The sequence below is a fragment of the Melopsittacus undulatus genome, chromosome 5, assembly GCF_012275295.1.
Source record: "Melopsittacus undulatus isolate bMelUnd1 chromosome 5, bMelUnd1.mat.Z, whole genome shotgun sequence".
In the NCBI taxonomy this organism is placed as follows: Eukaryota; Metazoa; Chordata; class Aves; order Psittaciformes; family Psittaculidae; genus Melopsittacus; species Melopsittacus undulatus.
This window is the reverse complement of record NC_047531.1, coordinates 84,364,218-84,384,160: the sequence shown is the minus strand read 5'-3', so window position 1 is coordinate 84,384,160 and position 19,943 is coordinate 84,364,218. Positions and strand designations below refer to the sequence as shown.

The 19,943-nt window shown below is 39.7% G+C and overlaps 1 protein-coding gene across 1 annotated transcript in view; it reads left to right on the top strand.

Moving 5' to 3' along the window:
* The window catches only part of PDE3A (phosphodiesterase 3A), a 218,762-nt gene extending 200,041 nt beyond the window's left edge, over positions 1–18,721 (top strand). The window contains exons 9-17 of the mRNA XM_034063030.1: positions 709–848; positions 4,433–4,544; positions 6,850–6,963; positions 8,360–8,559; positions 9,232–9,435; positions 11,547–11,702; positions 14,695–14,917; positions 15,308–15,325; positions 18,405–18,721. Of these exons, the coding sequence (XP_033918921.1) occupies positions 709–848; positions 4,433–4,544; positions 6,850–6,963; positions 8,360–8,559; positions 9,232–9,435; positions 11,547–11,702; positions 14,695–14,917; positions 15,308–15,325; positions 18,405–18,652 (1,415 nt within the window). The 3' untranslated portion in view covers positions 18,653–18,721. The remainder of the gene's footprint in view (positions 1–708; positions 849–4,432; positions 4,545–6,849; positions 6,964–8,359; positions 8,560–9,231; positions 9,436–11,546; positions 11,703–14,694; positions 14,918–15,307; positions 15,326–18,404) is intronic.
* Positions 18,722–19,943: the final 1,222 nt, after the last annotated feature.

Below are 19,943 nucleotides of genomic sequence, written 5' to 3'. Positions count from 1 at the left end.
AACTTGATCGAGATGGAGAGGGAAAGCTTTGTTTAGTTTAAATTTTCAACAACCTATTTCGCAACCAAATTAATAACTTTGAGTTGGCTTTGAGCTCTTGAAAAAGTTATTGTAATCTGTTGGAGTTGGACATGCTGAAAGAAGGCATTTTTCTCAAGGTATTTTGGCATTTACTCATCTACAGTTTCTTAGTAATAATGAAATTCAGCAAAGTATAGAGGGAGAAATGTGAAAGGAAGGGCACAACCCATCTTTTATTTGCAGACCTTGAAAAAGAGGTAGGTTTCGGTTGAAGAAGTACAAGTTTTCACTGGGACTGAGCCCCATTAGCTGGGTTAGATTGTAATGAATGCAGACGTAGAAACTGAGCACTTTTCCCTCTGTACTGCAGCATATTTTACAATGAAGAAAACATTTCCTTTGGAAATGAATGAATGATCCCCATGAATGAACAAATGAATGTGTCTCATGGATAAGTTCAGAGGCTGATGTTTCATACACAGACATTCCTATTCATTCAAGTGAAGTGAATTATAAAGAAGAGTGACTAGCTGCAGGGCTGGTAGAAATGGGGACATCTTCACTGAGCTGAGCAAAGTACCAACAGCTTACAGAAGATGATAATGTGACCTCAGTTTTTAAGAGCGTAAGTTTTTGTATGAGATGCTTCACAGAATTGAATTTCCTCTTTATTCTGATTTCTGGAACAGGACAAGCCTGTACTTGCTCCAGAGCCTCTGGTTATGGACAACTTGGATCCTCTGATGGAGCAGCTAAATAGTTGGAACTTCCCAATCTTTGATTTGGTGGAAAAGATCGGAAAGAAGTGTGGTCGGATTCTCAGTCAGGTGAGAAGGATATCCTGTCTGCAGAGACTGACTACATTATTGACAGGTTTAGACAAAGTAGCGTTAAGACCCATTGTCCTTACAAGTTCATCATCCCATGAATTGTGATCCATGCCACCTAATTCAAAGTTGTCATTATTATTATTATAATTATTATTATACCCTTTAGTTTTAAATGTATATACTTTCAAATTTTAAAATGTGAAATTAAAACACACACACATATTTTGTCCTGAGCCTCTCTGCCAATGAGTTTACATAAACCTTTCTGAATATTCTTTTCTATCTGCAGGAGGTGCTGCCACCCTCTATCGAATCTTTGTGATAGGATTTCTCATGGGTTTCAGCATGGGAAGGCTAAACTGTAAATACATTCAGTTGATGGAGGAAATACAAAGATTTTGTGTGTTTTTTATACTGGAGATTTCAGGCTATGCAAGAAACAAATGTTTCAGGAAGTGGGAATGAAAATAGTCCTTTCTATATTCCCTCACCTTTAAAAAGTCAGCACTTTAATAGTAAATTCATATCATTATGCATAGGGAAGACCAATTTACTGTGAATTGGGATGTGAGATCTTTCTAGACTTTTTTTCAACTGTTATTTTTTCATTCCCTTCTGTAAGTTGAATGCAGGTACTGACACAGCCCATATCTACCCAGCACAGTGTCACTTCTACAACCACTTTCTTGGATTATTTTTCTACTGTGTTATGCTCTTTTTCCTTGCACACTGACAAAATCAGCCTCTTTTTCTTATGGAAGAACAGCAAAGGAAAGTAATTATTGTTATGTAGGGATAGAAGGAGGAAAAAAAACCCACAAAACAAAGCAACAAGAGAATCTGACTGATCTAGTATCACTTTACAAGGCATTATGTAGTGATGAGTTCTGGAAAGAAGAGATTATGTTAATTGGTATAATGTGGGATAATTAACACTCCCCACAAACACAGGGGTTGGTGTGTCACGCAGATCTCGGTGCAATGAGCTCCAGAGAATACTGTATCAAATCTTGGTCCCTTGTTGTTTAACCATTATTCAGCTAGATTCAATTATCCAGTGGTCAACTAGGAAAACCAAAGCATGAATTCAAATTTATCCTGTGGTCTTCCTTTTATTGTTCTTTAGTTTGGCAAGTAACATCTGTGTTTAACCAGTCTGCAAGCTCTCTATGTTGATGTTAGAGAAATAGGCAAACTATGGCTGGATGGGATATTGATATAAATTTAGTGATAGTTATTGAGACACTTGCATTAGATAGCAAGCATTAGATAGTGATTCAAATGCTTTTCTAGAGCATTTTTTTCATACTATTTTCTAACAACATACAATGAAAAACGAAACATAAGGAAAAAGAGAACTCTTTATTTAATGGCATATGCAACAGTTTGGATGAGCAAAAACTTGTTCTGGTTTTACATGGGTACCTCTATATGTTTTAAATGCTTTTCCAAGTTGCATAGTTCTGTACCTCTCAGGACAATTCCCTTGTGCCTCCCTCAATTTGCACTAAAGCTCCACACTCTGGTTCCCAGCATCTGCTTTTTGCACAGCTTCTGAGCATGTTATCCATGTTACAGTGCTGCAAAATAAGACCCGTGAAATAAAATAGGGAAGCTTTAATAAATAGTATTTGTGATCAAAATCTAACATTTTTCTGTAGCAGCTGCTTGTAGTTCTTCATATTTTGCCATTAAATGGACTCATCCATTAAGAATAAGTAAATCAAAAACCTGAATTAACTATGTTTGCCTTGCTAGCTTAAATTTATGAGATGGAACAAAGCAGAGCTGACACTTGCCTCTGGGGAAGCATTCAGTTTAGAAAGCAAGTGCTGGCTTAGCATCTTTAAAGCTGCTTGAAATGTCTGTTTCTTCTTTCTGGAATGTTAAATTGGTTTAGACATATAAAAAGACCCCAAACCAGTCAGCGGCCATAAAAGCATCTGTACAAAGTACAGTGGCAACCACTGTAAGTGTGACACTAACAACTACACATGATGGGGGTTAGATTATTACTGCTGCAAGTTCATCTCCTCTTTTATTATTCTTACTGTAGAAATCCACAGTGGCAGGACATTTGAAGTTTATGTCATTAAACTTTAGGTGCAACTCACAGGTCCCAACTTATATACACAATATCATCAATGTTTACAAATATGTAAAGGGTGGGTGTCAGGATGATGGAGCTAGGCTTTTTTCAGTGATATCCAGTGATAGGACAAGGGGCAATGCGTGTAAACTGGGGCATAAGAGGTTCCACGTTAACATCAGGAAGAACTTCTTTACTGTGAGAGTGACAGAGCACTGGAACAGGTTGCCCAGGGTGGTTGTGGAATCTCCTACATTGGAGATATTCAAGGCCCACCTGGACAAGTTCCTGTGTGATGTACTCCAGGTTACCCTGCTCTTGCAGGGGGGTTGGACTCGATGATCTTTCGAGGTCCCTTCCAACCGTTGGGATTCTGGGATTCAGAAAGAAATTTATGCATAACATACAGAAGGAAACCAAGACCAGGTTGGATAGTGCTTTGCACAGCCTGGTCTTAAGGAAGGCGTCACTGCCCATGGCAGGGGTGTTGGAAACAGATGAGCTTTGAAGTCCCTTCCAACCCAAACCATTCTGTGAGTCTGTGAAAGAAATGGATGCGGATGACTGTTGGATTTACATTTGGGGGTAAAACACAAAATACAGTTTTTTTACGAATTTCTTATTGCTATAGCATTCACAATTTCAAATGTGCTTCAAATCGCTTAGCTCTAGGCAGATCATTGCCAGATGGATAGCATCAAAAGGACAGGATTTAGCTAACAGCAGTAAATAAAGAAACAAAAGTCTTTAGGGTCTGATTTGTGAATGAAGTGAAAGGGTCAGGCAGTAAATTTACTATGTCCCATTGTTCTGTATGTCATGTTCAAACTTGTCTTCAAAAGTGTCCATCTTGAAGCAGTTTCTATCTATATTTCCAAGCACTTGTCCCTCCTGAACATGACTCCTCACTCATCCATCACAGTCTCCTTTCCAGTATGGCTTCTCCTGGATGTCTACAGTGATCTTTAGGCTATAATCTTGGAACACTTGGAGCAGCTCTGCTTCCTAATCTGCTTGCTGCCTTTGAAATCCTTTTGGAGAAGTCACTTCTGTCATTTCACTTCTAAAATAGGGGAGAGAGAAAGGAGATAATGCATAGGATTAAAATTATTGTCTCCTTTTAGTAATTCCTTCACTTGTTCCTGCTTTTTCTGGGAATTGATTTGACTCATGGATTGTCCTTGGAATTCTTACACTGAAGACCTCTGGACATCATCCTTTATGTGTGTGTGTTTCTGAGGTGTTGTAAAATCTGGGGGATCCATATACCTGAAAGAATGATAAGAACGTCTGCAACAGTATAACAAAAGAATGAGGTCTTTTTGACACTAATACCTTGTCTGTTTGGCTATGTGGCCACATCCCTATGGAAGTGCAAATAGCTGCAGCAATACACAGATCAGAAAGCAGGTTTTCATGGGTAATTCATTAGAATGATTTGTATTAGAGTTTTTCTGGCCTACTTAGCAGCATGGTTGTTTTGTTTTTTCAGGTATCATACAGACTATTTGAAGACATGGGGCTCTTTGAAACCTTTAAAATACCAGTAAGGGAATTTATGAACTACTTCCATGCCTTGGAATGTGGATACCGAGAGATACCCTGTAAGTAAAAATTCCCAGCAGACAATACTGTGTCCTTAAAGTTTGGGGTATTTTCCACACTTTTTGCTGTTGAAGCCTTTCTTCTCTCATTAGAGCAGCTACTTCTTTTCTTCTGGTTGGAGGCCGGTGCTGAACCACAGTCTCTTGCCTTTTTCACATTGCATTTAATGTTTCATGTTGTTTCATAGCAATTCATGGCAAAATTCTATGCAAGCCTAAAACCATATAAAGCTACTATAAGTGCAAAGAACTATTTGTTGATGCTGCAAATGTACCCCAGTGCCCCAGTTGGAGTTCACTGAAACATTTCCCCCCCCTAAGCAATTTGGATTCTTACACAGTTGCAGTGGTATGCAGCCAAAGGAGATGAGCTTTGTAAAGCAGAAAAAATATGCCAAGTAGATGAGTGCAACTACACTGAAACTACAGCTCGGCTGATGTTTTTCCATGTGAATCATCCATTCACTGGAAACCTGCTTTCAGTCATCACCAAAGTATTTACTAATTCAAATCAAATTTACCAAGTGAACTGCAAAAGTCTCTTTTTCCATGAGGAGCAAGGGAGTTATTACCCTCTTTAGCTGGTAGATAACCCCAGTGCTGAGGAATATAGGACACTCTTGTTTCCTCCCACCTCCCAGTAAAACATCTGAAACATTGGTTTAATAAGTCATATAGTCTCTCTCTTAAGATATTAAATACCAATTGCAACATCTACGGTGGAAGGGATTGAAGGAAAGTTACCTCAAATTGCCTTCCAGTCAGGACTTTTGGACTCTCTTTGTGTTTGAAACGGATTGGGGATTTGAAGCAGCAGATTATAGCCTAAAGGAGTTACAGGTGGATATCCCACAGCTGGTCAGTCCTACTGGAGCCATTCCTCTTTATTTAAAACATTTAAATATTCATAGAGTCTCAGGATTGTTTATGAATCTAGCCCTTCATTGCATTAGTTTTTCTTAAGCATGTTTTGGTTTAGTAAAGCAGAATATTTTGTCTCATAAGAAATTAATTTGCCTTCCAGTTTTTCATTTCTGTGAAAGGGTAAAAACCAAAACAACTTGTTTGAACTTAACCATTTCTTTCTTCTGATTGCTGAACTGAAAAGTGGGTTATTCACACAAAATTTATGGCGACCATCCCATAAATGGATGTTCAGTGTCAGTGCTGAGAAACCCCCATCTGCTATACACTGCCTATCTATAGGATGCAGCAGGTGTAAAACCAGGTTGTTAACGCTTCTTGCTGCCAGTCTCTGCTACTCCCTCAAAGTACAGAGGGTTTTTTCCACCACTGTGAGCTTTACAGATGGGAGTGACACAGCAGTAGAGTCCCATATTTTTGTGCTTTGTCCTCTGAAATACATCTTTCCAGAACTGCAGTAGCAGTAATGTGGCCATAGGTTATCATCTTGATTAACAGATTTCTTTGTGTTTACCTAGTCATTGTAGAAGATACCTGTGCTCTGCCCAAAATTAGCCTAAAATCACAAGCTGAATTGCTTATGCTTTGGTGATTTAAACCTAAGTGCAAGCTTTGGTCCTGGTGCAGCAAAGCATTAGCCCTCTTCAACGTCACGGTTGCTTTTTGTTAATGTGCATTTAGATCATGCTTTGTGCTGAGCTAGCATGTGGTTCTTTTTCAGCCAGTTGTGTTGGTTGTGGAATAGTTTATCTGGCCTTGTAGGATTTGGTGTTATGAGCCCTGGGGTGACTTTTATCTCTCACTTCTGCAAAGAGAGGTTGTAGTAAATCAGATTACAAGATCCAGGGCCATAACTCTTATCTGTGGCCAGAAAACCTCAGAAAGAACCTGATCTAACTGTGCAGTGTACACTTATCCTGAATTTGATTCTTTTTGCAGAGCAGCTGCTAGCACAGCACTTACATTTGCTCAGGTAGAGTCAGATAAGTGATACCTTCCTTGTACTTAGAACCTAGGTGAAATCTTGACTACTGAAGTGGGTGAGATTTCCCACTGATTTCATTCGAATCAGATATTAACAGTGCATATTTTACATGATGGCATTTAAGAAGCTAAAAGCAAACTTGAGTAAAGGATTGGAGCTGGTAGCAGTCCAACTGCTTCTCTGTTTTCTCTTTCTTGACTGGTGTGATACATACCATTGAATGTGCTTCAAGTTTAGTGAAAGAAAATCTAAGCTTTTACTGAGTACAGCTGGTTTGCATGTTTCTGATAATGTTTGTCTCTCCATTGACTGCTATCCAGTACCCACTAGATGGTGCTGATTTCCCTCTGTGGGAAATCAGAGTTTAATAGCAGGGTAATTTGCTTTGTATCACAGATCACAACCGAATCCATGCAACTGATGTTCTACATGCTGTTTGGTACCTTACTACTCAACCCATCCCAGGACTCCCAACTGTGATTAATGATCACGGGTCAGCAAGTGATTCAGGTATATTTAACTGTGCAAATGTATATGTTGTATTGTAAAAGGTTTTTGTCCTGAGATTTGCTGTAAGAAAGCTGACAGTTGAGGATTGCCTACAAGATCTGTTATCATATAGACTTCTAAGTTCAGTGGTAACTTGGATGTTGAGGGTGTTAAAGTATGTTTATGTAACTTTGGTCCTTCAAAGCCTAATACTTAACTTTTAACAATGTGTGAATGCAAGCCTTTCTGGCACCCACTGCAGTTTGTTTGCAATGGGTGTCACAGTTTGTTACAGTTTGATTTTTACAATGACTTTTTTCATAGGAAGAATATATTGGTAGTGCTTTTCAGTGCTGCTCCAGAAGCAGTGTAGACTTAAATCCTCAAACCCTGCATTGTTTTACTATGACAAAACCCCTGAGGCATGCAGCATTGCCGCTACTTGGCTGTCATGAAGTGTTCCTTTGCTTCTCCTCACTGTCTCCAAAGAAGGAGACTTGTTACCATTTTACAGCTTGCAAGATCACTCATCTGTTTTCTATGTTTGTTCCTTACAAAAAGCTGCTCTTATTCCATTGTTATATTAACTTATCCAGGTTCAGCTGTAACAACTAGAGGACCTTGCTATAGTTTGGGGGGGTTCTGAAGAAAACCTCTTCCATTTCTGCTTTTTCTGGTGGTGTTTTTGTGGCACATCATTTGTTAGACTCTTCAGGGTATTTTGATGGGGTGGGAAACATTTTTATTCCTGGAAAACTTTATTAGCAGGGATTGTTGGAGGCTTTTTCAGTTAGATGAAATAGGTGGAATGAAAGGGGTTGAGTTTTGCAGCTTGTTGGTGTTTGTTACTTGAGACTTTGTTCAGCTGCATCTAAGACCTATTCAAGCAGATTAAATTAGCAAAACATCTCAATTACTGTCTGCATCTGACAGGCATATTCAAGCTGCTTCAAACAGAAGAGGATTATCAGCAAAGATCCAAAGTCTAGACCTTTGGATTAGAAAATGTGAAGCATAATTGAATTAATAAATGCTAGTCCATTGTTTTAAGGACTGTTAGTGTTCTATAGGCTAATCTGTATGGTGAAGCAATTAGATGATGGAGTGAGAAGACTGAGTTACCCACAAAGCTCCAGAATGGCCATCAATCCATGGCTTATGGCTACTGACTCTGCTGCATTGCTGGAAGATCCCCAGATGGAATCAGAATTTGTTTCTTTCCAGTTATATGCCTTATTGCACTGGATCATGTGCACAGTATCAGAAAGTGCTGGTGTCAGGATGTGTTTATTCTTCTATTATGTGTTGTAAATTTGTCCCTTCTCTTCCTGTGTTGTTGTTTCTATCGGTTTCAATAAGTCACTGAAAAAGTGGTAAGGATTATTTTTTCTCCCATTTTTGTTTTATTTCTGCTCAGATTCTGATAGTGGAATCACTCATGGCCATATGGGGTATGTGTTTTCGAAGACATACACACCTACAGATGACAGCTATGGATGCCTAGCCGGCAACATCCCTGCCCTTGAATTGATGGCTCTTTATGTAGCTGCAGCCATGCATGATTATGATCATCCAGGAAGGACCAATGCCTTTTTGGTAGCAACAAGTGCTCCTCAGGTAAATAAATCTCAAGCAGTGTTGCTGTTCAGTTCAAAAAGTCCTCAGTAGCAGCTTCTTCTTGCCTTGTGGCTTCCATTGTGCACAAGTCTACCAAAGACTTTGAAACAGCTTATCAAAGTGACAAAAGAAATCACTTCATGTAAGGGTTGCCAGTAAGAGTCTTCTTACCCACCCTCACCACCCTGTTAGTAGAGCTGTTAAGAAAGGTACTGATATAATGTCTTAGTGAAGGAGAAGCTAATGCTCTGCTGACTGATTAGAATCTGTAACTGTGGAATAAAGGAAGAATTATTCTACCCAGTAAGGCACAGAAAGATTAAAATACAATAAAAACCACAATGCGCCATGCGAATTACTTTATACATGACTAACATATTTTCTGTTGTTCCTATAGAATATGAGCAGCTGCAGTCTTTTATGAAGGTATTTTTTACACTATGCATCTATAGGGCAGGAGTGTGTATGGAAATGAATCTCAGTTTTATAAATGAAGAATTGAGACCTAAGGTTACACAGAAGTTGCTGCTAGTGTTGGGAGTTGAATTCAGCAGTTCTGAATCACTGTTTATTGGCTTAGATGAGAGATCATCTTTGCTTGCTTTACGTAGCTGATCTGCCTGGCTTCAGTGTACTGTTCTCAACATTCAGCTGCCTCTATTGCTTTCACAGGCAGTGCTGTACAATGACCGCTCTGTCCTGGAGAACCACCATGCTGCTGCTGCCTGGAACCTTTTCATGTCAAGGCCAGAGTACAACTTCCTGGTCAATCTTGACCATGTGGAGTTCAAGCATTTCCGCTTCCTCGTCATTGAGGCCATTTTAGCTACTGACCTGAAGAAACACTTTGATTTTGTTGCCAAATTCAATGCCAAGGTAAGAAGATTGGTTCAGGTTTGTGGTGGATGGTCAGAACAGATTGTGGCTCACTATGTAGCACCATAGTGAAAAAGGCTAGAAAGGCTGTTGGTTTGTTCTTTCTTCTAAATGTCCTTTTGGCTGCTGTAAAACATTCTGATGAACAGAATACAGCTGTTGTTTTTTACTGTTGTTTTTTACTTAATTTAGTAAATCACCAAGGAAGGTGATACACAAGACACTGCAGATAAATTGGAGAACAGTCTGATGTATTATGTCCTGCCAGCTGTAGATTTGTAAGGACATCTGTTAACCTTCTTCTCTCTCCTTGTTGCTCAAGTTGTCAAATGGTCATGCCTGAAATGAAAAGTGGAGAAGGTGAACATATTAACCAGTGCTTGTGGCTGAGCCTAGCTTTCCCAGAGTAATCATTGCTTTATGATAAGTTACTTATGTTTGGTTGGCAAAAAAGTCTTCTGTCAGAGCAGACACAAAGTGTTAGTTTATGGGTGGAGGTGTTATAACTGATAAAATTAGCTCTAAATGATCATACTGTTGATTGAGTTGCTGAACTGTAGTTGAGTATATGAAGGCTACACTCAGAGACCCTTCTGTTCAGAAGCAGTGTAAACATATGTAATATAAGCATCCTCCCACCAGAAAACTTGCAGTCTGAAAAGTACCAAGAAGAAATAATGAAGCAAGCTTACTGACCAAGACTTTGATGATATCAGTGCATTGGAGCACTTGCTGTTCTCTGACATTTATGGTGAAACAAGTGCACCAAAGCAAAGCCCTCGCCATACGGGCCCACCGGCATATGGAGCAGGGGACATATTGACAGAGGACATGGAAGTTTCATCTAGTCATAGCACAACAATTTTCCATCCATTTTCAACTATTGCAAGCTTGACAATTAAAGCTGTGTTTCATGAAGGGATTTGAATGTCAAAAATTAAGTGTCCAGTGGAAGACAGCCCATCCCACACCAGAAGATATTCTAGAAGAAAAGATTGAGATGAGAAGATGTAGCTAACGGCAGTAAATGGTGCTATCACTGACCGTTTGGAGATGTAAAAGACTGAAGACCTCAATGCTTTTCCAGCCTCAATCTTTCGAGCTAAGACCTAAGACCTGGATTCAGGAATCCCACGCCCCTGAGGTGTGAAAGTCTGAATTGGCGAAGGCTTTATCCTTGGTGATTGGTATCAGGTTAGGTAGCACTTAAACAAACTGGATGCACACAAGTCTGTGGGACACGATGGGAAGCAGCCATGTGTGTAAGTACCTGATGGAGAGAGTAAAGCAGATGGAGCCAGACTCTTCTCAGTGGTATCTGGTGACAGAACTAGAGACAACAGGCACAAGTTGATATACAGGAATCCCCATTTAAAACCAAGAAGAGATGAGGATTGTTCATTGGAAGAGGTTGCCCGAAGAGGTTGCCCAAAGAGGTTGTGGAGCTTCCCTTCTTGGAGATACTCACAGTTAAACTGGACATGATCCTGAACAGCCTGTGTTAGCTGACCCTGCCTTTAGTAGGGGAGTTGGACTGGATGATCTCCAAAGGTGCCTTCCAACCTCAACATTTCTGCAGTTCTTTATTGTGATGCTTTTGTTTTAGTGCAGTTATTAGTATATATACCTTTTATGGTGGGATGTATGGGAAAAATAGAGAAAAGGAAAACATACAGAATACTTTCAGACATACTTAGATCAAATAGAGAAATAAGCTTGTTACATGTGTCTTCACATTGCAATTAAATCTCTGTGGTGTTTGATGGTAATTTATCTTTGTACTCCAATTAGGTAATAACGTCTTGTAAAATGTTATGGGAAGATTGCATTTGTTTGTTTTCCTAGGAAAGGCTTTCAAACAAGCACATCATTTGCTAAATATTAATTTCTTACCATTTATCTCAGTGTTCTTTGCTTTTCACATTTTTTTCTTTCTACATATTGCTCTACAGCTGATTGTAAATTCCAACCTTGGATTAGCTCACCTGCTTACACTTGTGATTTTGTTAGACAGCTAAATACACTGTAAGATACTCCAGGGCAGAACTTTTCTGTGAATGCATCCTTTTACCCAGGATTAGTGTCAAGGTTCTCCTTTTTCTGTCTACTAGGTGAATGATGATGTTGGAATTGACTGGACTAATGAGAACGACCGCTTGCTGGTTTGTCAGATGTGCATCAAACTGGCTGATATAAATGGGCCTGCCAAGTGCAAAGATTTGCATCTGCAGTGGACGGAAGGCATTGTCAATGAGTTTTATGAACAGGTAAATAAATGCATGTCCAAAGTGATATCTGCTGGTTGCATGTCTTGTGTTAAACAGTCCTGCATCATGAAGGGGAAAAGTGAAAATCACAGAGAATAGGGGTGAATAGAATGGCTTACACTAGTCCATCCTTTTTGCTGGATCAGTGAAGCTGATTTGTCATTGATGCTTCTAACATGTCCTCAAAGATCTTTTATAATGGGGTTTCTACAGGCTTAACTGTTCCCCTGTTGCACTACCTTTACAGTGGACATGGTGAACAAGTGTTCCTTTCCTCTTTCTTTTTTTCCTGTTTGCAGTGGTCATGTCTTCTCTCAGTCTTCTTTAATACAAGCTACGTTTTCATCCTTTCTTCTTTTCAAGACATCAGCTTGTTCTCATTGCTCTCCTCTGCAGTCACTACAGGTGGCTCTCATGTTTATTGACATGCAGACTCCAAAACTGAGCACAACATCCTTGTTGAAAAGCTAAACAGAGCAGAGGAATTGTTTTTAGCTTCCCTGTGGGCCACATCTCTGTTCACACACAAAGGACCCTTATGTGCTGAACACAACTATAAGAATCACCTTCAGTTTGTCACAGACTAACCGTATCTGCTTGCTGCACATTGATCCTGACTCATGCTTTAGTTTTTGAAGATAAAACTTTCAGCTTTCAGAGGATTTCAGAGTAGAACTGCACTAATTATGCAAGACTCAGCTGATGGTAGCACAAGGAAGGAGGACAGCCACTGATTTACAAAGACCTGGGAATAGAGCCAGGCACTGGTCCTCTCCTGCTAGGTGTAAAGGAGCCCTTAATTAAACCTTTTCTCATTATAACCTATTTAGCCCTGCTGAGTGCAAGGGACAGGGCTGTTCCCACACTATTCCTCTGTTTCCAAAGTGGGAACATACTTTGAATGTGCTGATTAGACTAAACTCTACATCCTGTCTTTTTGAGAAGAAGCAAGCAGGTTAAACCGCTGAACCAGACACCCCACAGGTTTCTCAAGGAGGCTGTGCAGTAACTTGAAGTCACAGACTAATCCCTTTTAAAGCCTTTTCATCTTCTCTTAAATTTACTGTACTTACAGTTTGAAAAGGATTTTCTGCTGCTGCTGCTGCAATCTGGAGTATGTAAAGAAATGGGAAAAGGGATGAAATTCAGACATTGACCTGAAGCTCCTTAATTTATGTTAGATGTCCTGAGAAAAAGAGAGAACAATGAACCTTACGTGTATTACATATTCAGTTGGTTCCATTTTTTGTTTTCATTTTTGCTTAAAGAAAGAGAGTCCCATAAAAAGAGGTCAACCTTCATGTCTCAAGTACTCTTTCAGGAGATACATCATATTTGTTTTCGTTAAAGCTCTTCTAACACGTTGTACTTCACTTAGTTCTGGTGGTGTTCGTAGCTTATGTGGGTGACTACTGCAGACAAACAAAACCTGTTTCTCAGATAAATGGTATGACTCTTCTTTAATCCCACATAATTAATGTCAGAGGGTAGTAGGTGCTCCAATACATTAATATCATCCAGTCTTGGATAGTGAGATCTAAATCAAGCTTGAGAGGAGCATGTGTGGGAGGATACTGTGTTATCTGTTCCAGAGTAGGAGTCTGGGTTACTTTCCACCAGTCAGAAAGGTGTGCTACTGTTTTCATGCGCTTGGAGGCTGCTCCAAAGGACTCTTGGAGATTATCTTTCTCATAATCCCATAAATAAATAAATCTACATTCACTATTTCTCCTCTCTGCAAAGTTTGATTCAGAATAACATGTTATCTAGATTCTCAATTTATTTAACCTAGTTTAAAATCTGGTTTTCTTCAATGTAATATCGCATGAGAGGTGTAGTGAACTTCTCAAGTGCTTTTGGTTATTGGGTTTTTCTCAGAGAGGGGAAATGTCATTTTTTTCTCGTTTTACCTAATGAATTATGTTTTAACAGATGATGAAAAAAGAACTTATAAATATTCAAGAGTCAACTTTCTTCCCATTACTGACCCCTCACATCCAGGAAATCTCAGATGTGTTACTATAAAGAAGAGTGAGCTGCCACCTCTTCTTAATTTGCTTGCAATTTCAGGAATGGATGGCATGTTTCAGTGTTTTGTTAATACTAATATTTTGCATTTAATCTTTGAGCATAACATTTGGGGATAGGTTATCATAAAATAAGAAAACACAAGGAACTTAGATATTCATTATGCATACTTCAAAATTTAACTCTTATTCTTTGGCCTGACTAAATACATTGTCCATGACTTTTGGAAAAATTAGGTTACAAGGAGATAAATTCTTCTTATAACCTAAATAATGGAAACTGAAAATATCTTTCCAAATTCTAATCTTTATTCTCAAATATAGATTATTGTATTAAAAACTAATTTTCATATTAGGCTTGATTAGTGGGGTCAGAGTTTTTGCTTGGGCAGATGGCATACAGTCTTGACATGTCCATTTAGCTGAAAACTTATTGATATCACCAGAAGATTTGCTGTGATAGGGATGAGTGAGTATGCCTTGGTTCTGCATAGGAGGGAGAAAAAAAGTCTTCCTATACCTGCCTATCTCACTAGTTCAGTGAGATAGCTTGTGCTTGTAGAAGGTCAGTCTTGTTGCCTGCAAACAGGTGGCTGACTACAGGGTTGTTGAACCAACAATCACAAAATCAGACGAGATTCTTTTTAGTAATGTGAAGAAAGGAAGATTGATTATTTTCACATTTTCACACAGTGTAAAGTACAGGAGAAGGGCAGTGGGTATCATTTTGCACAGTCATCAACTAACATCCTTGTTGAATTCACACTGTCGGTGGTGGGTTCTCTTTGATTAACCAGTTGATGTGATGTCACTGTAATTTCATGCTGGTGTGCTATGGAAGTGGCATCAGAGATGAATTACTTTCCTTTCATCATTTTCAATTGGTTTGATGTGCATTGCTCCTTCTCATGACATGATTTTGTTTCATTTACTTCAGAGAAATTACTGCTATTTTTCATCTCCAGGGTGATGAAGAGGCTAGCCTGGGCTTGCCAATCAGTCCCTTCATGGATCGCTCTGCTCCTCAGCTGGCACACCTCCAGGAATCTTTCATCACTCATATTGTGGGACCACTGTGTAACTCCTATGACTCAGCGGGGCTGATGCCAGGAAAATGGATAGAAGATAGTGATGAATCAGGAGACACCGATGAGCATGAAGAGGAAGAAACAGCAGAAATGGAAACTTGTGAAAATGCTGAATCCAGTAAGATTAACACTTAAATTTTTCAACAGAGAAAGTTTCATATTGTGGCCAAAAAGCTAAACAGGCATATTGTAAAAGCATAGAGACCATGAACTGGTGAAGTTCAACATGGGCTTCTCCAAAGTTACAATGATCCAGTGCTGCCTTTGGTAAAGCTGGAATATAGCCGGTTACGTTGGTAATGGGGATCCTCCATGTTTTCAGGACTGATGTGTATTGCTGTTCTTATATCCTACTCATTTCTGCCTTCAGTTGAGGTTTCTGGTGGTGGATCAGTTGTCTGTGTGTGAGACTTTTTAGACTCTAAACTGTAAGTAGACTGCAACAATTGCAGTTGTAGAAAGGATGGTTGAGAGACTTTTTCATGGAAAGCACTCATCATTTCCACAAGTTAGCATTATGTACAGGAATAATAGAATGAGGCTCTGAGATGCTGATGCAGTAAAAGAGGTTTTAGCAATGGAAGTGTTTTAATGCAGATCTCTTCAAGATAATGTGTGGGTAAGAACAGGGAGAGACATTGCACTGAGCATTGCTGTGTAGTGTGTTTGGAGTTGTGTTGCTTGGCCTTTCTGGCTAAAGGTTACTGAGTCAGTAACTAAAGCAAATAGTCTTCTGCATCTACTCCAGAAGGGCAACAGTGCCAACATTTGTCATATTGAGAGGAAACCTGTACCTTGAAAGATCTCGGGAACTCACTGGAAGTGATTTTTAAGAGAAAAGGCTGTATCTGTAGACCTATTTGTTTTACCAGTTTAATCCTGCATGCTTTAACTTTTCCTCTCTTTTGTGTTCTTCCTTCCCCTGAATTTCCTACTACTATTCTTTTATTTCCATCCTCCTGGTCATCTTTCTTCCTTTCCCCTATATCTAACCCTTCTGCAAAGCATCAGCCTTACATGTGCTACTGAAATAGTGATATATTGTTTTTATTCTTAACAGCCTCACTTTTTCTGTTCTTTCCCACACATTTTCATGCCTATCTCTGTTTTCTGTCTTGGAACCTGAGAAGTGGAAAGATTTGATAGTTACAATAAGTCACATAAGGATGTGGAACTAAAATTTGCATCTCTTGATGTGCATAATTGACCTTATATCTCTAGTAAGATGCAGGGGTATGCATTTTATATTTAAGAAATCATTGCTGTTCTTAAGTGACACGCATTTGCTTGTATCTTAAGTTTAGCAGGTTCTCATGCACAAAAGATGTTGTTGAGAACAGCAAATAGTAAGTAATACAGCCCACACAGGTTTGTTTGGGCACCTTATGGTCTATCAGCTCTGTAATAGTAGGCAGAGCCACATATTGAAGTGGCAGATTGGCACTTACGGAATCACCGAGAGAGGGAAAGCTTATGTGATAAGTAACCAACATAGACCCCAAAGCCTGAAAATGATACTGCAGTATTAGAAAGAAAGATAAAGGATCTTCTCATTTATCCATTGGAGTGTCTAACCTTACTTTAAAAGCCTTAGTTCCCTTTCACCTCTCTATTCACTTACCTTCTGTATCACTGCTTGTCAAGTCCAGCAGTGCTGCTTTCAGGTTAAAAGCACAGACCATTATTGACCCTTGTCACATTGCAAGCAGACCATTTTTTGTCTTTTTCACATTCTACGCCATGACAGTACTTTAATACTCAACCTGGTGCTTTTAGACTAATCTTTTCAAAACCTTAAAAATTAATAGATCAGAAGTTTTGAAATACCCAAACAAGTTATTTCTATTTCATTCTTACTAAATGTGGGGTGCTTGTTTCTTGATTGTACGAGCATGTTGCAGACTGTTTTCTTCCAGTTCCCTAAATTCTGTGCCACTCTGTGGACCTGAATCAGGTATATATACAGCAACTTTTGTGCCAGTATAGGGGTCTTACAGGTCATTAGAAATTTATACCTATCATCAACACAATTTTGCATGTTCTAAACTTCCTCAGTGAAACAAAAGGTTGAGATGTCAGATGCATACATAGAGAGTTGTGCAAATGTTGGGGAAGCTCTTTTTCTTGATGGAAATGCCTTTTAGGCAGGTGAAAATATAATTGTAGAAGAAAACATTTCACGTAGGTCCTGATAATTCACTAAAGCATTTGAGATAAAGAGTTATTGAACCTTAAGGTAGATTGTAATCAGTTTTGTTATTATGTAGGTAATTCTCCCAAAGTTGTGATGCAAGCATAAGAATTAAACAAATTCAGTCTTTAGTAATTCAGAGCACAGCAAGTGCTTGCTGATGTCTGCAGAGAGCAGCAAGATGTGGGGTCACCCAGGAAACCCAGGAGAGAATGTCCTGCTGCAGCACTGGCAGAGTAGGGACTTCTTACTAGTGCTAAACATGAAGGTTTCCTACAGGGAACCAGGGGCTTTCTAATGAAGGATTGAATTGGATTTGGTTTGTGCTCAGTGAAAAGCTCTTTGTTTCCAGTTCAAAAGCTTCAAGGGCTAAACATTTTGGATCCTGACACAGACATACTTTAGGCAACCTGCAAATACTAATCTACGCAAATTTATTTGGTACAAAACATTCCTCTGCGTCATCTTCTTTAAAAGAGAAATAAGCAATGCCTTTGGAGTGGTTATTATTTCAGCTCTGTGATTGCCATTTCAAGCTTTGTACCATTCAGGAGTTAAGAATCTATGTTGAATGGGCTATATTGATACAGAAAAAAACACACTTCAGACAGCAAAACACTTGCAGTGCAGTTGTGTCACAAGCCATGAGGACTACCACTTGAAAAGCATTTTATAGGTTAGCAGCAGGGAACTGATGCTTCAAAACCAAAGACGAGCAAGCTCCCTGGTAGTGTTTAGCTGTATGACTACTTTTTCAGTGGTCAGTCTCCATTGCTGAAGCGGTGTTGTGCAAAGGCTTTAATTTAAGGTCATCTCCACCCCAAAGGTGGAACGGTCAATCTCTGTCTTTGAAAAAGGAACATAGGAATGTGTTCCCTCCTTTAATTACTAATGCTTGCTCATTCATTATTCTTTTACAGCTCAGATCAGAGCTAAAATGTGGAGACAACAAACCTGTGGTTGTTTTTGGTGTTTTACAGGGCATTCAGCAGGGATCCATTGAGGGTCGGGGGGGAGAGGGCACAGAATGGGATGTGTGTGTTACTGAGTAGGTTGATCAGTCTTGATACAGTACTAAGCAGGAACAGCTTAGCAACATGTTTTATGCTAATCATTCAAGCACTAGATGTGTCTGTGAGCTGCATAGTCAGGGGCAGCATGGAGCTTATGACAGGATGAAGCTGAAGCTCAAACTATGCAGGAAACCAGTTTGTTCTCCTGGAGGTCTGGAGAGGTATAGCTTTTTGAATTTAAGACTTAAAGTCTGTGGGTTTAACAATCTGTTGATTCAGTTCCTATATGTCGTAGTACACCCTGTCTGCTTTCTACACCTTCAGTCCCTTTTTCTTCCTCTCTCACAGAAAATAGTACCTTAATGCCACATGGTGTTTTGCAGGAAAGAAGAAGTTCAAGAGGAGGAAAATCTACTGCCAGATTACTCAGCACCTGCTTCAGAACCATAAAATGTGGAAGAAAGTAATTGAGGACGAGGAGAGGTTAGCTGGGACAGAGAAGCAAGGCACGGAGCAGTCCACACTGCATCAGTCTTCAGAACAAATCCAGGCCATCAGGGAAGAGGAGGAAGAGAAAGGGAAGCCCAAGAGGGATGAAGAGGAGAGCACAACTGTAGAACCAAACCAATGACAATATTTACAGCAGTATTTTAAGACAGATTGACTTGTGCACAGATGCTTTCTCAAGCCAGCACAGCATTTAGACACAACACTGTAGAAGTATGGGATAATGCGCCTACAGCTGTTTAATTTGTTTCTCTTTCCTTTTAATGGTGAGGTACATTGTTTAAACTCCTATGCTCAAGGAAGCTTTCACACTGCGACACCGGCTTTTACAGACTTTCTTTAAAGAGATTTGGGGGTGGGTGGAATTATATAAATATATATATAGCCATGGTTATTGGCTGTGCACTTCGGCAAAATACATTTAATGATATATTATGGTCACTGTGATATTTACAGAAGAAAGTTATCTAAGGAAATGCTGCTTCGAAAGCACATTTGCAGTTAACAGTAAGGTACCAGTTAAGTAGCTTTTGCTCTTAATGCTGAGGGATAAAAGTTCCAAAGCTTTATATGGATGCTGATATAACCTGCCAACATCTATGTGTGCATGAAGAGGTGTTTGTGGGTGTGAGTGGAAGTAAAGTAATATAGCATAGTTTGAGTTCTTATTGCAGTAGCTGTAGCACATGTCCCAGTACACGACAACAAACAAAAGGCCTGAATCTCAGAGAATTTGTCCCCACAAGGGAACTGGAGACCAATCTGAGGAGCTTTGCATTCCCTCCAAGTCCCAGTTTGCACTTAAGCTGCCAGCAGCAGCCTTTCAGCAGGGGTCATGGTGCCCAGGCTGCTGGCCTGGCCCCATCCAGCTGTGTGGGTTCCTCCGTCTCCTCTTGATCCTCCTCCTTGGCACTTCCCAGACTGCTGGCAAAAGGGATATGCCAGGAAATCTGTTTTCCAAAGGGGATTACAAGGGACAGTGTGGCATGCTGGTCTGTTCCCCTTTAGAGGGCATGCCCTCTGTATACACTGAGTGCGTGAATAGCTGTGTGGGGCAGTGTGCATCTTTGGGCAGAAGAGGAGAGAGCAAATGTATATACTTGGAAGGTAGAGGCACACAGTCCTCTTCCTGCCTTAACCTTATGCCTTCGTGCATCAGTGGCCAAATACCTAATTTAAGAATGAAACTATCCTGTATCTCTTGAGAACAGAAGAAGGGGAGCATGGAGCCATACCTTTCCTCAGAATAAAAGGCAAACGATGCATTAGGAGCAGTGTGGGAGACAGGTGCCAGTTCTGCATTAACAGGGCACGTGTATATCTCAGCAACCACTCACATGAGCTTCAGAGAACTTGTTTTTTCAGTGTGAGGTGCTGAATAGGAGCAGTTTGTTGCTGACTTTCTGCTTAGAAGC